The sequence below is a fragment of the Erpetoichthys calabaricus genome, chromosome 4, assembly GCF_900747795.2.
Source record: "Erpetoichthys calabaricus chromosome 4, fErpCal1.3, whole genome shotgun sequence".
NCBI classification, from domain to species: Eukaryota; Metazoa; Chordata; class Cladistia; order Polypteriformes; family Polypteridae; genus Erpetoichthys; species Erpetoichthys calabaricus.
Window position 1 is genome coordinate 321,803,889 of NC_041397.2, and position 16,530 is coordinate 321,820,418.

At 38.7% G+C, this 16,530-nt stretch overlaps 2 protein-coding genes across 2 annotated transcripts in view; both read right to left on the bottom strand.

Annotated features, from left to right (window-relative positions):
- Positions 1 to 16,530, bottom strand: part of LOC114643526 (NACHT, LRR and PYD domains-containing protein 3-like) — a 2,412,635-nt gene that overhangs the window by 1,683,676 nt on the left and 712,429 nt on the right. The window lies entirely within an intron of this gene.
- Positions 1 to 16,530, bottom strand: part of LOC114643532 (butyrophilin-like protein 2) — a 678,491-nt gene that overhangs the window by 652,310 nt on the left and 9,651 nt on the right. Inside the window, exons 2-3 of the mRNA XM_051925839.1 lie at positions 11,448 to 11,519; positions 10,721 to 11,068 (exon numbers count right to left, since the gene is read on the bottom strand). Coding sequence (XP_051781799.1) covers positions 10,721 to 11,068; positions 11,448 to 11,517 — 418 coding nt within the window. The 5' untranslated portion in view covers positions 11,518 to 11,519. The remainder of the gene's footprint in view (positions 1 to 10,720; positions 11,069 to 11,447; positions 11,520 to 16,530) is intronic.

Below are 16,530 nucleotides of genomic sequence, written 5' to 3' on the forward strand. Positions count from 1 at the left end.
TTTATCAAGAATAGCATGTTTATTGAGGTGCTCATTTAACTGCATAATGACTGCGTTCTCTAGAATTTTACTTAAGAAAGGCAGGTTAGAGATGGGTCTATAATTTTCAAGAGCAGAGGGGTCGAGATTATTTTTCTTAAGTAGGGGTTTAACTACAGCAGTCTTAAGACAGTCTGGGAAGACCCCCGTATCTAATGACGAATTTACTATGTCAAGAACATTATCAATAAGCACACCCGATACTTCTTTGAAAAAATTTGTTGGTATTGGGTCAAGGGCACAGGTGGATGGTTTCATTTGAGAAATTATTTTATGTAAATCAGGTAATTCTATCCTAGTGAAAGACTCTAATTTATTTATTATGGAGTACTGGGGTTTCGGGGGATCCTTAGTGTTGGGGAGATATACTATGTTATTTCTAATATCATTAATTTTTTGATTGAAAAATACAGCGATAGCCTCACAGGTTTTACTGGAAGTACTTAGGAGGCATTCCTTTGAGTTACCTGGTTTAACAGATGATCAATTGTCGAAAATAAGACTCTGGGATTACTAGCATTGTTATTTATAATCTTAGAGAAATAGCAGCGCCTCTCAAGACGGACTGTGTTATTGTATTCTGTTATTTTAACTTTTAATATCTCATAGTCAATAGTTAGTTTAGTCTTCCTCCATTTACGCTCAGCTCTACGGCATGTTCTCTTTAAATCAGACACTCTTTGGGTCTTCCAAGGTATAACAATGCTAGAAGATTTTTTAACTGTCTTTTCAGGTGCAACTATGTCAACAGCAGCCCTCACTTTAGTATTAAATCTTTCCACCTTACTATTTACATTCTCCTCGCTATTATAGTTGGCACTATAAACGGACTGATTGGTTAGAATGTTTGTAAGTTTTAAAGTTGCTGATGAGTCAAAGAAGCGTTTTTTAACAATATGCTTCTCATGAGTGTTTTCTATCATTATTTCTATATTAAAAAGTAGAAGAAAATGGTCTGAAAGACCCGTATCAATGACCTGCTTTATATCAACTTTTAGTCCTTTAGTAATTACTAAGTCTAACGTATGACCTGCTTTATGTGTAGGCTGATTAACGAGCTGTCTCAAATCAAAAGAGTCCAGGAGGTTCATAAATTCTTTTACTTTCTGGTCACATTGATTATCTATATGAAAATTAAAGTCGCCGACTATTAAGAGTGCGTCATAGTTCGTAATTAAGATTGACATCAAGTCAGAGAATTCCTCAAAGAAAGACACGTTGAATTTTGGAGGTCTATACACGGATAATACTAGAACGTGAGAATCTCCCTGAATAATAATGGCGAGATACTCGAAAGACTTGAACTTACCAAAACTGACATCTTTACATTTTAACCTGCTTGAGTAAATGTTTGCTAGCCCTCCACCTCTCTTTCCTTGGCGATCAGCACGAGTAAAACTGTAATCCGGAGGCGCAGATTCGATTAAAACAGCTGCGCCATCTGAGCTAAGCCACGTTTCACTTAGTGCAATAAAATCTATTTTTTTTTCACTAATAATGTCGTTGATAAAAAACGTCTTGTTAGTTAAAGCTCTAATATTTAATAGTGCCATATTCAATGTTTCGGAGGAGCAGAGATGAATACTATGTGCGTTATTGATATAGGGAACCGGAATTAAGTTATTTTTATTAGCGCCGCTCTGTGTGTATTTTTTGTTTAATCTATGATCTGTTTTTACAGTTTTAATACATTGTTCATCTAAAGTAGTAACTTTAATTAAATTATTGGCGTTTATGCCGTATTGCCTAGATTTTCTATGTGCATTAAGATTGGTTATTACAGTATTTATGTTGCGCACTTTTATGGAAGATTTTTTTAAACAATTATCATGACCAAACACAGGAGTGGCATTTCGGAAGGGGTTAAAAGCAGAGATAGATAGTCAAGATAAACGAATTACCTTGGATATGTTTTCGGAGAGGACCCGGGCGCCGAAGCTGTTCGGATGCAGGCCATCTCGCTTGAAAAAAACGCGGTCTTTCCCAATACTATAGAACATTTTAAACAACAATAGAATTAAAAACTAAACAACTTTAAAAATAAATGTCCTTGTTGTTGTTTTATTTCTGAACTAATTCCACAATGAGATGAAAGTGGCCATATGGTGATGGAGATGATTGCTTTAATAAATGTTCAGACCAGCCATATTGAGCCGTAAGTGAAACTTCTCTGTTAAACTACAATAAAAGTAAAACTCACCAACTATCTGTCATCAAACATGGAGCATCACAGACCAACCATATTAAATTAATGAGCATTCAAACACTTAAAACTATTAAAAAACAATGTTAAAAAAACAACCTAATTTATCAGCCAATGGTCAGTACCGATTAGCAGGGGCATCAGCTCAAGAAAAGAACATTAAACATGGCAGTGCTTTAAAGATTATGAGTTATTTGTCTAGTTGTTGTTAAATCCATGTGTGGAGACGCCGTAAAGTTCAATATCCATGCTGCACAGACAGAGAGAAGATTGTCAACAAAATTGGCAGATTAAATCCACAGCAGACTGAAGAAACTTTTAATCAGCTGTGCATCTAGGCATGAAGGGACTCATCCTTGTCATCATCTTCATGTGTATTTGTATATTAAGTATCCTTCAAAATGACTCTTATAAAATACAATCTCTTACTTATGCTTCTGTGTGTTCTACTGATTGTTCTTGTTTGCTTGTGTCCAAGGAGTCTTTTCCAGAAAGAAAGAGCAGGTAATGCTGGATCTCAAAACGAATCCCGACTTACTTTACTCTGACTTCACACCAGGCAGGTTAGCCGGTTCCAGAACACTGGATTTTAGATGGCTCAGGCAATCCCAGATACATTGATCCAGAATTAACGTACTTTCACTGCAATATTTACCAGCCCTTATGAGTCGAGCATTGATCAGTTAATCAACTAAGGACTACAAGAATAGAAACAGAGGGGACAGCCTTCATGTCAACAGAGCAGAGGTGATGGTGGCAGAGCATGAAGATTATCAGCATATCTGATTAAACACAACCAACACAGCAGGGGCAGCTGCCAATGATGAAGAGATGATGTGGAGGACTATCACTGACAGAGTGAATGCATAAAGCATCTGTGTAAACTGTGTGGTAAATATTTGCATTGTGCAAAATGTACCCCTGGCCATATTACTGTACTTAATTATATGTTCTCATATGCCCCTATGGACATTATATGCCCTCAAGAAAGCATCATTTTTCATTTTTGAAATAGTAATGACATCAAAAAAGTCTAAGACCCATAGTGATAACAGTTCAGAATACATGAAGATATTCCACTCGTGATCGTGCCTGCCCTGAACCCTGTACTGTCTGGTGATTATGTGACAAAAGAACGGAAAGATTCATTACTGTCACATACAAATCTACAGCAGAAGACTCCCAGGGCCCACTCTTTGAATGATAGCTTACACTGTTCAAATGTGAGACCTTGGGTATTTGTCCTCAACATTTGTAATTATGTGCAGGCTTCTCATATTATCTCAAGAAAGTATAAGAGGCTACATTGATTTTGTACTGAGTATTTGATCTTCTTTCTTCTTCTTCTTCTTCTTTTGGCTGCTCCCATTAGGGGTCACCACAGCAGATCATCTTTTTCCATATCTTTCTGTCCTCGTCATCTTGTTCTGTTACACCCATCACCTGCATGTCCTCTCTCACCACATCCATAAACCTTCTCTTAGGTCTTCCTCTTTTCCTCTTCCCTGGCAGCTCTATCCTTAGCATTCTTCTCTCAATATACCCAGCATCTCTCCTCTGCACATGTCCAAATCAATGCAATCTCGCCTCTCTGGCTTTGTCTCCCAACCGTCCAACTTGAGCTGACCCTCAAATGTACTAATTTCTAAACCTGTCCATCCTTGTCACACCCAATGCAAATCTTAGCATCTTTAACTCTGCCACCTCCAGCTCTGTCTCCTGCTTTCTGGTCAGTACCATTGTCTCCAGCCCATACAATATAGCTGGTCTCACTACCGTCCTGTAGACCTTCCCTTTCACTCTTGCTGATACCCGAAATGTCACTAATCACTCCTGACACTCTTCTCCACCCATTCCACCCTGCCTGCACTCTCTTCTTCACTTCTCTTCCACAATCCCCAATACTCTGTACTGTTGATCCCAAGTATTTAAACTCATCCACCTTCGCCAACTCTACTCCTTGCATCATCACCATTCCACTGACCTCCCTCTTATTTACACACATGTATTCTGTCTTGTTCCTACTGACCTTCATTCCTCTCCTCTCATATCTCCACCTCTCCAGGGTCTCCTCAGCCTGCTCCCTACTATCGCTACAGATCACAATGTCATCAGCAAACATCATAGTCCACGAGGACTCCTGTCTAATCTCGTCTGTCAACCTGTCCATCAACATTGCAAATAAGAAAGGGCTCAGAGCTGATCCCTGATGTAATCCCACCTCCACCTTGAATGCCTCCATCACTCCTATAGCAGACCTTGTACACTTCCCTTGTGCATATCCTGTACAACTCTTACGTACTTCTCTGCCACTCCCAACTTCCTCATACAATACCACAGTTCCTCTCGAATCACCCTGTCATATGCTTTCTCCAGGTCCACAAATACGCAATGCAACTCCTTCTGGCCTTCTCTAAACTTCTCCATCAACATCCTCAGAGCAAACATTGCATCTGTGGTGCACTTTCTTGGCATGAAACCATCCTGCTGCTCACTAATCATCACCTCCCTTCTTAACTGAGCTTCGACTACTCTTTCCCATAACTTCATGCTGTGGCTCATCAATTTTATCCCCCTGTAGTTACTACAGTCCTGCACATCCCCCTTATTCTTAAATATTGGCACCAGTACACTTCTTCTCCACTCCTCAGGCATCTTCTCACTATCCAAGATTCCATTAAAAACTCCACTGTCATCTCTCCTAAACACCTCCATGCTTCCACAGGTATGTCATCTGGACCAACTGCCTTTCCATTTTTCATCCTCTTCATAGCTGTCCTTACTTCCTCCTTGCTAATCCGTTGCACTTCCTGATTCACTATCTCCACATCATCCAACCTCTTCTCTCTCTCGTTCTCTTCATTCATCAGCCTCTCAAAGTACTCGTTCCATCTGCTTAACACACTCTCCTCGCTTTCCATCTTTATCCTTTATCACCCTAACCTGCTGCACATCTTTCCCAGCTTGGCCCCTCTCTGTACCCCACTGGTCCTTTTCTCCCTCCTTAGTGTCCATCCTCTCATACAACTCATCATACGCCTTTTCTTTATCCTTCACCACCTCTCTCTTCACCTTGCGCCTTATCTCCTTGTACTCTTGTCTACTTCCTGCATCTCTCTGACTATCCCACTTCTTTTTTGCCATCCTCTTCCTCTGTATACTCTCTTGTATTTCCTCATTCCACTACGAGGTTTCCTTTTCCTCTTTCCTCTGTCCAGATGTCACTACAAGCACCCTTCTTGCTGTCACCCTTACTACATCTGCTGTTGTTTCCCAGCTGTCTGGTAACTCTTCACTGCCACCCAGTGCCTGATTCACCTTCTCCCTAAACTCAACCTTGCAGTCTTCCTTTTTCAACTTCCACCATTTGATCCTTGGCTCTGCCCTCACTCTCTTCCTCTTCTTGATCTCCAACGTTATCCTACAGACCACCATCCTATGCTGCTTAACTACACTTTACCCTGCCACCACTTTGCAGTCTTTAATCTCCTTCAGATCAACTCTTCTGCATAGGATGTAATCTACCTGTGTGCATCTTCCTCCACTCTTGTACGTAACCCTATGTTCCTCCCTCTTCTTAAAATACATATTCACCACAGCCATGCCCATCCTTCTGGCAAAATCCACTGTCCTCTGACCTACTTCATTCCTCTCCTTGACACCATACATACCCATCACTTCCTCATCTCCAGTGTTCCCTTCACCAGCATGTCCACTGAAATCTGCTCCAATCACCACTTTCTGTCCCTTGGGTACACTGTTCATCACTTCATCCAACTCACTCCAAAAATTTTCTTTCTCACCCATTGCACACTCAACTTGTGGGGCATATGCACTAACGACATTCATCATCACACCTCCAATTTCCAGCTTCATAATCATTACTCTGTCTGACACTCTTTTCACCTCCAAAACATTCTTGACGTGCTGTTTCTTCAGAATAACTCCTACTCCATTTCTCTTCCCATCCACACCATGATAGAACAATTTGAATCCACCTCCAATCCACCTGGCCTTACTCCCCTTCCATTTAGTCTCTTCACACACAATATATCAACCTTCCTTCTCTCCATCGTATCTGCTAACTCTCTCCCCTTACCAGTCATACTGCCAACATTCAAAGTCCCTATCCTCAGTTCCACTCTCTTTATTTTCCTCCTCTCCTCCTGCCTCCAGACACATCTCCCCCTTTTCTTCTTCTCCTTCTTCTTCTGCCAGTAGTAGCCTAATTTCCGCCAGCACCCTGTTGGCTAACAATACTGCTGGCAGTCGTTGTTAACCCGGGGCTCGACCAATCTGGTATGGAAATTTGAATTGTTGTCCGCATAATGATTTGGCAAAATTTTACACCGGATGCCCTTCCTGACGTAACCATCCCCATTTATCTGGGTTTGGGACCAGCACGAAGAAACACACTGGTTTGTGCACCCCCTGTGGCTGGGTTGTACTGAGTATTTGATATACAGATTTAAAAAGCCATTAGCTAAATTAACTACAATACGATGCAGAAGTCATATTATAAAACACCAAATCAAACCTATGGTATATGTAGTTTTCACAGGTATTTATCTACATGGTGATTGGGAATGAAGGTGGACATTTTATTCCAACCAGTGAGTCTATTAGTCTTCTATAACTCTTTGATGGCCAGTGTGGTGTGCTGGGTCAGTTACATCACTTCAAAAGAGGACCACCAAATCAGCAAGCTAATTAAAATGGCACACTCAGTTATAGGATGTACACTGGACCCCCCTGGAGGCCATAGAGGAGGAAAGAATGAAGACAAAACTGAGTGCCATTATAAATAATGTCCATATCCTCTCTGTGACACACCAACACTGAGGGCTTTCAGACAACAAATCATTCAGCAGGAATGTGTCAAGAAACGCTTGTAGTTTCAGAATTAGAATCAGAAACCTTGGGACGGAGTCAAAGATTAGTCCACACTGATTTAAAAAACAGAAAAAGCATTCTGGATGAGGAATATGAGGCTCAGGAGAGATACTAGACATAAAAGAGCAAAACCTCAAATTTACAAAACTAAGCAAAGTAGTTTATGATTAAAAATGAGAGCCAGGGGTCAAAACCAGAAAATCCAAAGGAGAACAAAAGAAACAGAATTAAAACATAATATAAAAAATATTTTTAAACAACAACAGTAAACAGTAAATAATCAAAAAATAAATTCATCATTTGTGTTATGTTTAGCTCTGATAAAAACAAAAGTACTGAATTTTTTTCAATAACAAAAATTGTTCTTATATGTAAGAGAAATGTGTAAAAAGGCTTGTTGAGTGTCCATTGCTGCAATACACAGATGTAGTACACATCCTTCATGTGACATGTTTTGAAATAGTCTCCACACCTTTAAGCCCAGTTCAAGCAGATTTCAAAAGATTTTTTCTCTAGCTTGCATATGAAAGAGTGAATTGTAAATTTCTGACCTGCATGATTGACACCATTGATTATCTGGCATGGAGCTGGACAGTTTGACATTGGCATGGAGCTGGACAGTTTGACATCTGTGGCAGAGCAACGGGCGTACAGCAGGCTCCTATCAATTATGGAGAATCCACTGCATCCACTGAACAGGATCATCTCCAGACAGAAGAGCAGCTTCAGTGACAGACTGCTGTCACTGTCCTGCTCCACTGACAGATTGAGGAGATCGTTCCTCCCCCAAACTATGCGACTCTTCAATTCCACCCCGGGTGGTAAACTTTAACATTTAACATTATACAAAGTTATTGTCTGTTTTTTACCTGCATTATTATCAATCTTTAATTTAATATTGTTTATTGTATCAGTATGCTGCTGCTGAAGAATGTGAATTTCCCCTTGGGATTAATAAAGTATCTATCTATCTATCTATCTATCTATCTATCTATCTATCTATCTATCTATCTATCTATCTATCTATCTATCTATCTATCTATCTATCTATCTATCTATCTATCTATCTAAAATATAGTGCCTTTCATCTATCTATCTATCTATCTATCTATCTATCTATCTATCTATCTATCTATCTATCTTTCTATCTATCTATCTATCTATCTATCTATCTATCTATCTATCTATCTATCTATCTATCTATCTATCTATCTATCTATCTATCTATCTATCTATCTATCTATGCTACTGTAGCCTACCACAGCACAAGGCTTTGTGACTCCCATATTTCCCCTGCTATGACATTGGCAGTTGTGAGCAATACCATACAATGCAGCTTCACACATTCTCTTGACCAGAGTCACCAGGCATTTCATGGCAATTTGGTTGTACAGCGCCGTATGCATCAGTTTTCCTTTGAAGTAAAATCGCAAGCAGTTCACGTGAGATATAGAAATTGTCAAGAAGGCCAGTGGCAGCACTGATGATATAGCAATGCCATAATGACTGGATTTGCAATCCCACTTGGTTTCGTTGTCTGTAGCAAAGTCTGATGAAGAATTCACATTGTCATCACTGTCACCCGAATCAAGCAAAGGTTTATTTTAAGTTTGTTCTAAAGCTGCCTTTATGCCTTTTCATTTATGTGCAATTGTGTCTTTCATTGAAGTCTCCACCCCACTCATGAATATTGATTAGTTAGCATCATGTTATTATAATGTGGCAGAATACACAGAAATATTCTTGATATTTTGCAGCATGGTGTTATTTCATCCACAAAGATGGCAGCAGAACACCATCTTGAGAGTTATTCAGGCTTAACACTGTAAAGTGGATCCTTACACATCACCCCAAGTCTGACTGAGCTTAACTGTTGTCACACACATTCAAATAGGAGGCAGCCAACAGGCCAGAAAGATAGTAATTACTTGACAGATTAGGGGGTGGCAGTATTCATTAACCCTTTCTCTCTTTCCCCTGCAGACCAACCAAAGGAAATCCCACCTGAGCCTTCCAACAACACTTCCAGTTCCGGCCCCAATGATACAACAACATTTATTTATATAGCACATTTTCATACAAAAAGTAGCTCAAAGTGCTTTACATAATGAAGAAAATAAGAATAAAAGACAAATAAGAAATTAAAATAAGACAACCTTAGTTAACATAAGAAGGAGTAAGGTCCGATGGCCAGGGTGGACAGAAAAAACAAAAAAAAACTCCAGAAGGCTGGAGAAAAAAATAAAATCTGTAGGGGTTCCAGGCCACGAGACCGCCCAGTCCCCTTTGGGCATTCTACCTAACATAAATGAAATAGTCCTCTTTGTAGTTAGGGTTCTCACGGAGTCACTTGATGCTGATGGTTATACAGACTTCTGGCTTTTAACCCATCCATCATTGTTGGAACATCATGGTGCTTTGGGTAGATGGTGGTGGCACAAGCCACCACCAATAGGACACCGGAAAAGGAAACAGAAGAGAGAGTAGGGGTTAGTACAGATTTTGAATGAATAGTTATTATAATGAATTGGATATACAGAGTATCAGGATTAAATTACAGTGAAGTTATGAGAAGGCCATGTTAAAGTAATGTGTTTTCAGTAGTTTTTTAAAGTGCTCCACTGTATTAGCCTGGCGAATTCCTACTGGCAGGCTATTCCAGATTTTAGGTGCATAACAGCAGAAGGCCGCCTCACCACTTCTTTTAAGTTTTGCTCTTGGAATTCTAAGGAGACACTCAGTTGAGGATCTGAGGTTGCGATTTGGAATATAAGGTGTCAGACATTCCGATATATAAGACGGGGCGAGATTATTTAAAGCTTTAAAAACCATAAGCAGAATTTTAAAGTCAATTCTGAATGACACAGGTAACCAGTGTAGTGACATCAAAACTGGAGAAATGTGTTCGGATTTTCTTATCCTGGTAAGGATTCTAGCAGCTGCATTCTGCACTAACTGCAAACGATTGATGTCTTTTTTGGGTAGTCCTGAGAGGAGTGCATTACAGTAATCTAGTCGACTAAAGACAAACGCATGAACTAATTTCTCTGCATCTTTCGATGATATAAGAGGTCTAACTTTTGCTATGTTCCTTAGGTGAAAAAATGCTGTCCTAGTGATTTTATTAATATGCGATTTAAAATTCAGATTACAATGATGACACTTTCTCCAAACCGGCTATAAAAATGCTATCTTGTTAACAATTATTGAGTTCTGTTTTGAACTCAGTATGTAAATACCTTTGATTGCTTAATTTTTAATCTTTGTTTCAAGTATAAGAGGTGGCTACCCAAACCTTTTTCTGTTTCGCTGTTATCTTTTCACACCGTATTTACATAGGATTCCAACCCAGGGTTAACACCAAGGAGCTTAAGCCAACGAAACAACACTGGCTGAAATTTCACATGAGGAAATTTGACAACTGGCTAGAGGGCCATCAGGACATGAGAACAGTTATGTGTCTGTGGATTGTCAAAGTCTCAAGAATAGCAAACATAAAAATGCTAAATGGCTTCTCTATATTACTGAATCATGTCATGGCCACTAGAGGGGACATGGAGTAACAAGAGAAACAAAGAAAATCACCTTCAACATTCAGAGTGATGTGAACTTCCTCATTCCACGGTCCAGAGTCCACAAAACATGTGTAGAGGCCACCATCAAAAACATGGACATCCTGGAGTCTCAGAGACACGTTTCCATTCAGGAGCTCTTCTGGGAAAAGTTCAGTCCTTCCATTATAGGCCTGGATCTGACGCTCAGGTCTAATGTGGAAGTCTTGGTATAAAAGTACTGGAGAGTAGAAAGCATCTCGAAACCACCTCACTTCAAACCCCTGAGCACTGATAGCTGGTGAGAGTGAGGCAGGTAGGGTGACATCTTCACCAGCAAAAACAAGAACAGCTGAAGATGGTGCAACAACTTGAAACCTCTCTGAAAATAAATCAGAAAAAAATGCAGTGAGTGTCAAGACTTGTTTAGTTGGTCCATCTGAGTCAATAAAGACAAATCCTGTCAATGTTTGTGTGACATAAAGGCTGATTCAGTCCCAAACAGAGGTGAAGTTCACTTCTAGTTCTTGATTTTCTACTAAATCAACAATCCTCAACTTCACTCTTTACATTAAATTGGTTGATGGTCAGATCTGACACAAACACATCTGTCGTAATTTACAGTTAGGGTTAAGATTTAAGGTGAAAATAGAAATATTCAAGTAAGAATTACAATAAAACCCACTAGCAAACAAAATTAAGTTCTGTTTAAAGACAACAACTTGCATGAAATAAGAACAACAAATGATACAAACACATACGTGTCCAGGCAACGTGTGTCGTGTGGAGTAGAAGGAACACAAAGCAGCTCCATCCCTTCTGGGCCTTCATGACTGCAAAAGAATCAAAGTTTTGTCTATTTATTAAAAAAGAAAAGATGAAAAGACTAGAAAAGGCCCTGCGGGATGTGCTTTCATCTACTCATCGCGAGCCTGCTGCACTTCCACTCGCAGAGCATGAAATCCAAAGCGAACTGTCCAAACTGAAAGAGATGATTGCTACACTGGCTATGGCCATAAATGAGCTTAAGAAGGAAAACAAGAATGATCTCATGAAGACTAACATTGAACTTAAGAAGGATAACAAAGACCGGGAAACACGTCTATTTAAATGTTTTGACGTGAACTTTAAAGGCATGTTGGAGAAATTAGAGGAACACATCGAAGAAAATAGATTCAAACTGAAAATGCTTGCCAACCAGATTAAAGACGTTACAGATCAGCTGGATGACGTTAAGCAGGCATTCACGGCTTGAGTTGAAACAGCGGAACAATTGGCGTCTAACGCCGATGAAAAAGCCACAGCTGCGAATTCCGAATGCAAAAAACTCGGAGATAGACTTGCAGCCCTGGAAGATGGGCACAGAAGAAATAATATAAGAATTGAGAGTATACCTGAGAAATGAGAAAGCTCAAGCCCAATGAAATTTGCAGTAGAATTACTGTCTAAAATAATTGGAGATGAATTTAAACTCGACATTGAGATAGCAGCTGCTTATCGCACATACAGTTCTAGTACCTTTAAACCTAGGTCTTTTATTGTCCGCTTCGAGCGACTACGATGTAAGCTTGATGTGATGGCACTTCTCAGACACAAGCAAGAAATTATATTTGAAAATAATCTTATTCGTATTTCCCCTGACTTCTCACCATCAACAGCTGCAAAACGTGCAGCCTACTCTGACATTAAAAAGTTGCTATGGGAAGCCGATATCAAATACAGCCTCTTGTATCCCGCCAAACTGAAAGTGGAAGTTCAAGATCAATATTATATTTTTTCAAGCAAAGAAGAAGCCAAAAAGGAATTAAAGAAGCTGTTTCCGACACTCTTTTGAAAGTTAATAAGGAGCCATATTCTATCAAGGCATGGGAAGGACCTGTCATCTGCTCTCTGGATCTATATTTAAAGAGTCTGGTATTATAATTATACATCCTTTTCTTTATCTGGACATTATATGTTTATGTCTTATTCACAGTTATAGACGTGAGTGTGGAAGTAATTAAAGTTTTTTTTATTACCTTAAAGTAGACTGTTTAACATCATACACTTGGTTTATTGCTATTTATACTACGCCATTATACTATTATAGTAGGAATTACAATGTTTATCCTAGACTACTTTTTAAAATCATTCCCAGGGTTCATTATTTTTTTATCTTAATATTTTAATTTTTAATATTGCTGAAGATTATTTTAAGCTTAGATTGTTAATGATTATATTTTCGGCAGATAGTATTAAGAATTCAGCTGCAATAGATATCTCTTTGTTTTAATTCTCTAACGCCGCTGCGGGGTGGGGTTTGTTTTGTTTTGGACGTGCTCAGTCTCTTCGTATGTCAGAGGACCGGGACATCGCGAAGTGGGATAAAGCATCATGTGGGGAGGCAAAATGGGGGGGGGGGGGGGGAGAAGGAGAGCAGGTTATATCTAATCAATTCTTGTAATCCCTATAACTATAAATTTCAATGCAAAAATAGGCTAAAATGCAATAACTCATGGGGAAATTTTAAACTAAGATTGAAACTGCCTCATTACCAGTTAAGACTATAAAATGACATTAATAACTCAGAATCAATGTCTCCATGATGGGACAGTTAACTTTGTGAGCTGGAATGTTAAAGGCCTGAATCACAAATTAAAGAGAAAGAAAGTATGCTCTCACCTAACAGGCTTAAATGCTAAAATAATATTTTTACAGGAGACCCACTTACTAAGCAAGGATCAGTTCAGACTACAAAAAGACTGGACTGGCCAAATGTTCCATTCTAGCTTTATAAAGAAAACTAGAGGGGTGGGAATTCTCATACACAGAACAGTTCCATTTGTAGCATCAGATGTAGTATCGGACCCTGAAGGGAGATATGTGATGGTCATGGGCAACTTATTTAACAGTAAAATGATTTTGATAAATGGTTATGCACCCAATGCTGATGATAAGGAATTCATGCAAAATCTATTTGCATCCATTCCCAATGTGAACACTCATAAAATTATAATGGCTGGGGATTTTAATTGTGTTTTAATCCACTCTTAGATAGGACTCCTGTGTCAGGGGGGACGATATCTAATACTGCAAAGACAATTACACAGTTTTTAAATGATCACAACTTATCAGACCCCTGGAGGTTTCTTAACCCAAACTCAAGAACATATTCATTCTACTCACCATTGCATTATAGCTACTCAAGAATTGATTATTTTTTTATAGATAATAATTTCTTGTCTACAATTAAATCATGCAAATACGACACAATTGTTATCTCCGACCATGCCCCTCTAGTCTTGGAGCTGAAATCATTAAGCCCCTCACACTCACCTCACAGATGGCGCCTTAACCCTCTTCTATTAGCAGACGAGAACTGCACAGAATTTATATCCAAACAAATCAGCTTCTTCTTAGAGACAAACACGTCCACAGAGGTTTCCGCAGGAACACTCTGGGAAACTCTAAAGGCCTTCTTAAGAGGACAGATTATTTCATTTGTTTCCCACAGAAATAAATTAGAAACCAAGAAAATATCAGAGCTAAGAAGCGAAATTACTAGAATAGATGAAGAACAAGCCAGGCGTCCAAGCGAAGCTCTCCACAGGAAAAGGCAGGCCCTACATACAGAACTTAACATCTTAACAACTAAAGAAACTGAACAACTTATTTATAAGTCTAGACAGCATTACTATGAACACGGAGAAAAAGCTAATAAGCTTTTAGCTCAACAAATTCACAAACAAGAAGTTTGCAATGCAATACCAGTAATTACCAACACGAATGGAGAAGAAATTATAGACCATAAAAATATAATGCACACATTTAGAGATTATTATAAATCCTTATATTCTACTGAGCTCAAAGAAGACAACACACAATCTAATGCATTTCTGGATACATCACAGATACCACAAATAGATACTTTAAGTGCTGAGGAACTGGATAAACCTCTAACGCTAACAGAATTACTAGATGTTATAAAGTCACTACAAAGCTGGAAATCAGCAGGCCCTGATGGTTACCCCATAGAATTTTATAAGAAATTCTCCACTCAGCTAGCTCCCCTCTTATTGGAAACATTTACAGAAGCTAGAGACAACCAAATACTACCTCAAACATTTCGACAAGCATTAATCACCGTCTTTCCTAAACAAAATAAGGACTTGTTACAATGTGCATCATACAGACCAATTTCACTCCTGAATAATGATGTTAAGATACTCTCAAAAATTCTAGCTAGAAGGATGGAGAAAGTGCTGCCCTCGGTAATATCACAGGATCAAACTGGATTTATTAAAGGCCGACATCTATCTTCCAATCTCCGACGCTTGTTTAATGTTATATATTCACCAGCAAAATCAAACACCCCAGAGATATTACTATCATTAGACGCAGAAAAAGCATTTGATATGATTGAATGGAACTACCTTTTCACTGCATTGGAGAAATTTGGGTTTGGCCCAAATATTTGTGCATGGATCAACTACTGTATACCAATCCAGAAGCTTCAGTTTGTATTAATAACATTTGCTCAGACTACTTTAAATTAGAACATGGCACCAGACAAGGATGTCCCTTGTCACCACTGCTGTTTGCAATCGCTATTGAACCACTGGCGGTTCACTGCCGAAATTCTTATCAGATAAAGGGGATTGTCAGAGAAGGACTGGAACAGAAAATTTCTCTATATGCAGATGATATGGTTTTATATATATCAGACCCAGAAAACACTGTCCCTGCAGTTTTAACAGCACTAACAGAATTTCAAAAGATATCTGGTCTTAAAATTAATCTAAATAAAAGTATACTCTTTCCAGTGAATTCACAAGCATATAATATCAGATTGGACACCCTACCTTTTACCATAGCAGATCAGTTTAAATACCTAGGGGTAAATATCACAAGTAAACATAAAGCTCTTTATCAACAAAATTTTGCCGTCTGTATGGAAAAAATTAAGCAAGACCTGGATAGATGGTCAACCCTTCATCTCACTCTAGCCGGAAGAATTAACATCGTTAAGATGAATATCCTTCCTAAACTTCTCTTTTTATTTCAAAACATTCCAATATATATCAATAAATCATTTTTTAAGCAATTAGATTCAATAATAACCTCATTCATTTGGAACTCAAAACACCCACGTATCTGAAGAGCGACCCTACAAAGACCTCAGGCAGAAGGTGGCATGGCTTTACCTAATTTTCAGTTTTATTACTGGGCAGCAAACTTACAAGCCATAAAAACCTGGACACAAATAAATGCACATACACAGGCTTAGTCCGCAAGAGAAGTAAAATCCTGTAGTACTTCTTTATACTCCCTGCTCTGCTCTCCAATAAATGAAAGTTATCGCAAATATACTAATAACCCAATTGTGCTTTACTCACTCAGAATATGGAACCAAATTAGGAAGCATTTTAAGATGAAAAATCTTTTATCGGTGGCACCTCTGCAAGAAAATCACCTATTTCAACCCTCGCAAGTATATCCAGTTTTTAATACCTGGAAATTTTTGGGATTAAAATGCTCAGAGATCTTTATATAGATAATATATTTGCATCGTTTGAACAATTACATTCAAAACTCAACCTCCCAGCTACACATTTCTTTTACTATCTTCAAATTAGAAATTTTGTTAAACAGAAATTGCCTGATTTTCCCCACCTCGTACCCTCCACTATGCTGGAAAAAATACTGCTCAATTTCGAGGAATTAAACACCATTTCCGCAATATATAAAATCTTATTAGAGTCCCTATCTTTCAAAGATCCAAGAGGACATTGGGAAGAAGATCTCTTAATCAATATATCAGAAAAGGAGTGGAAGGTAGCAAAGCAGAGATTCACTCGAGTTCTA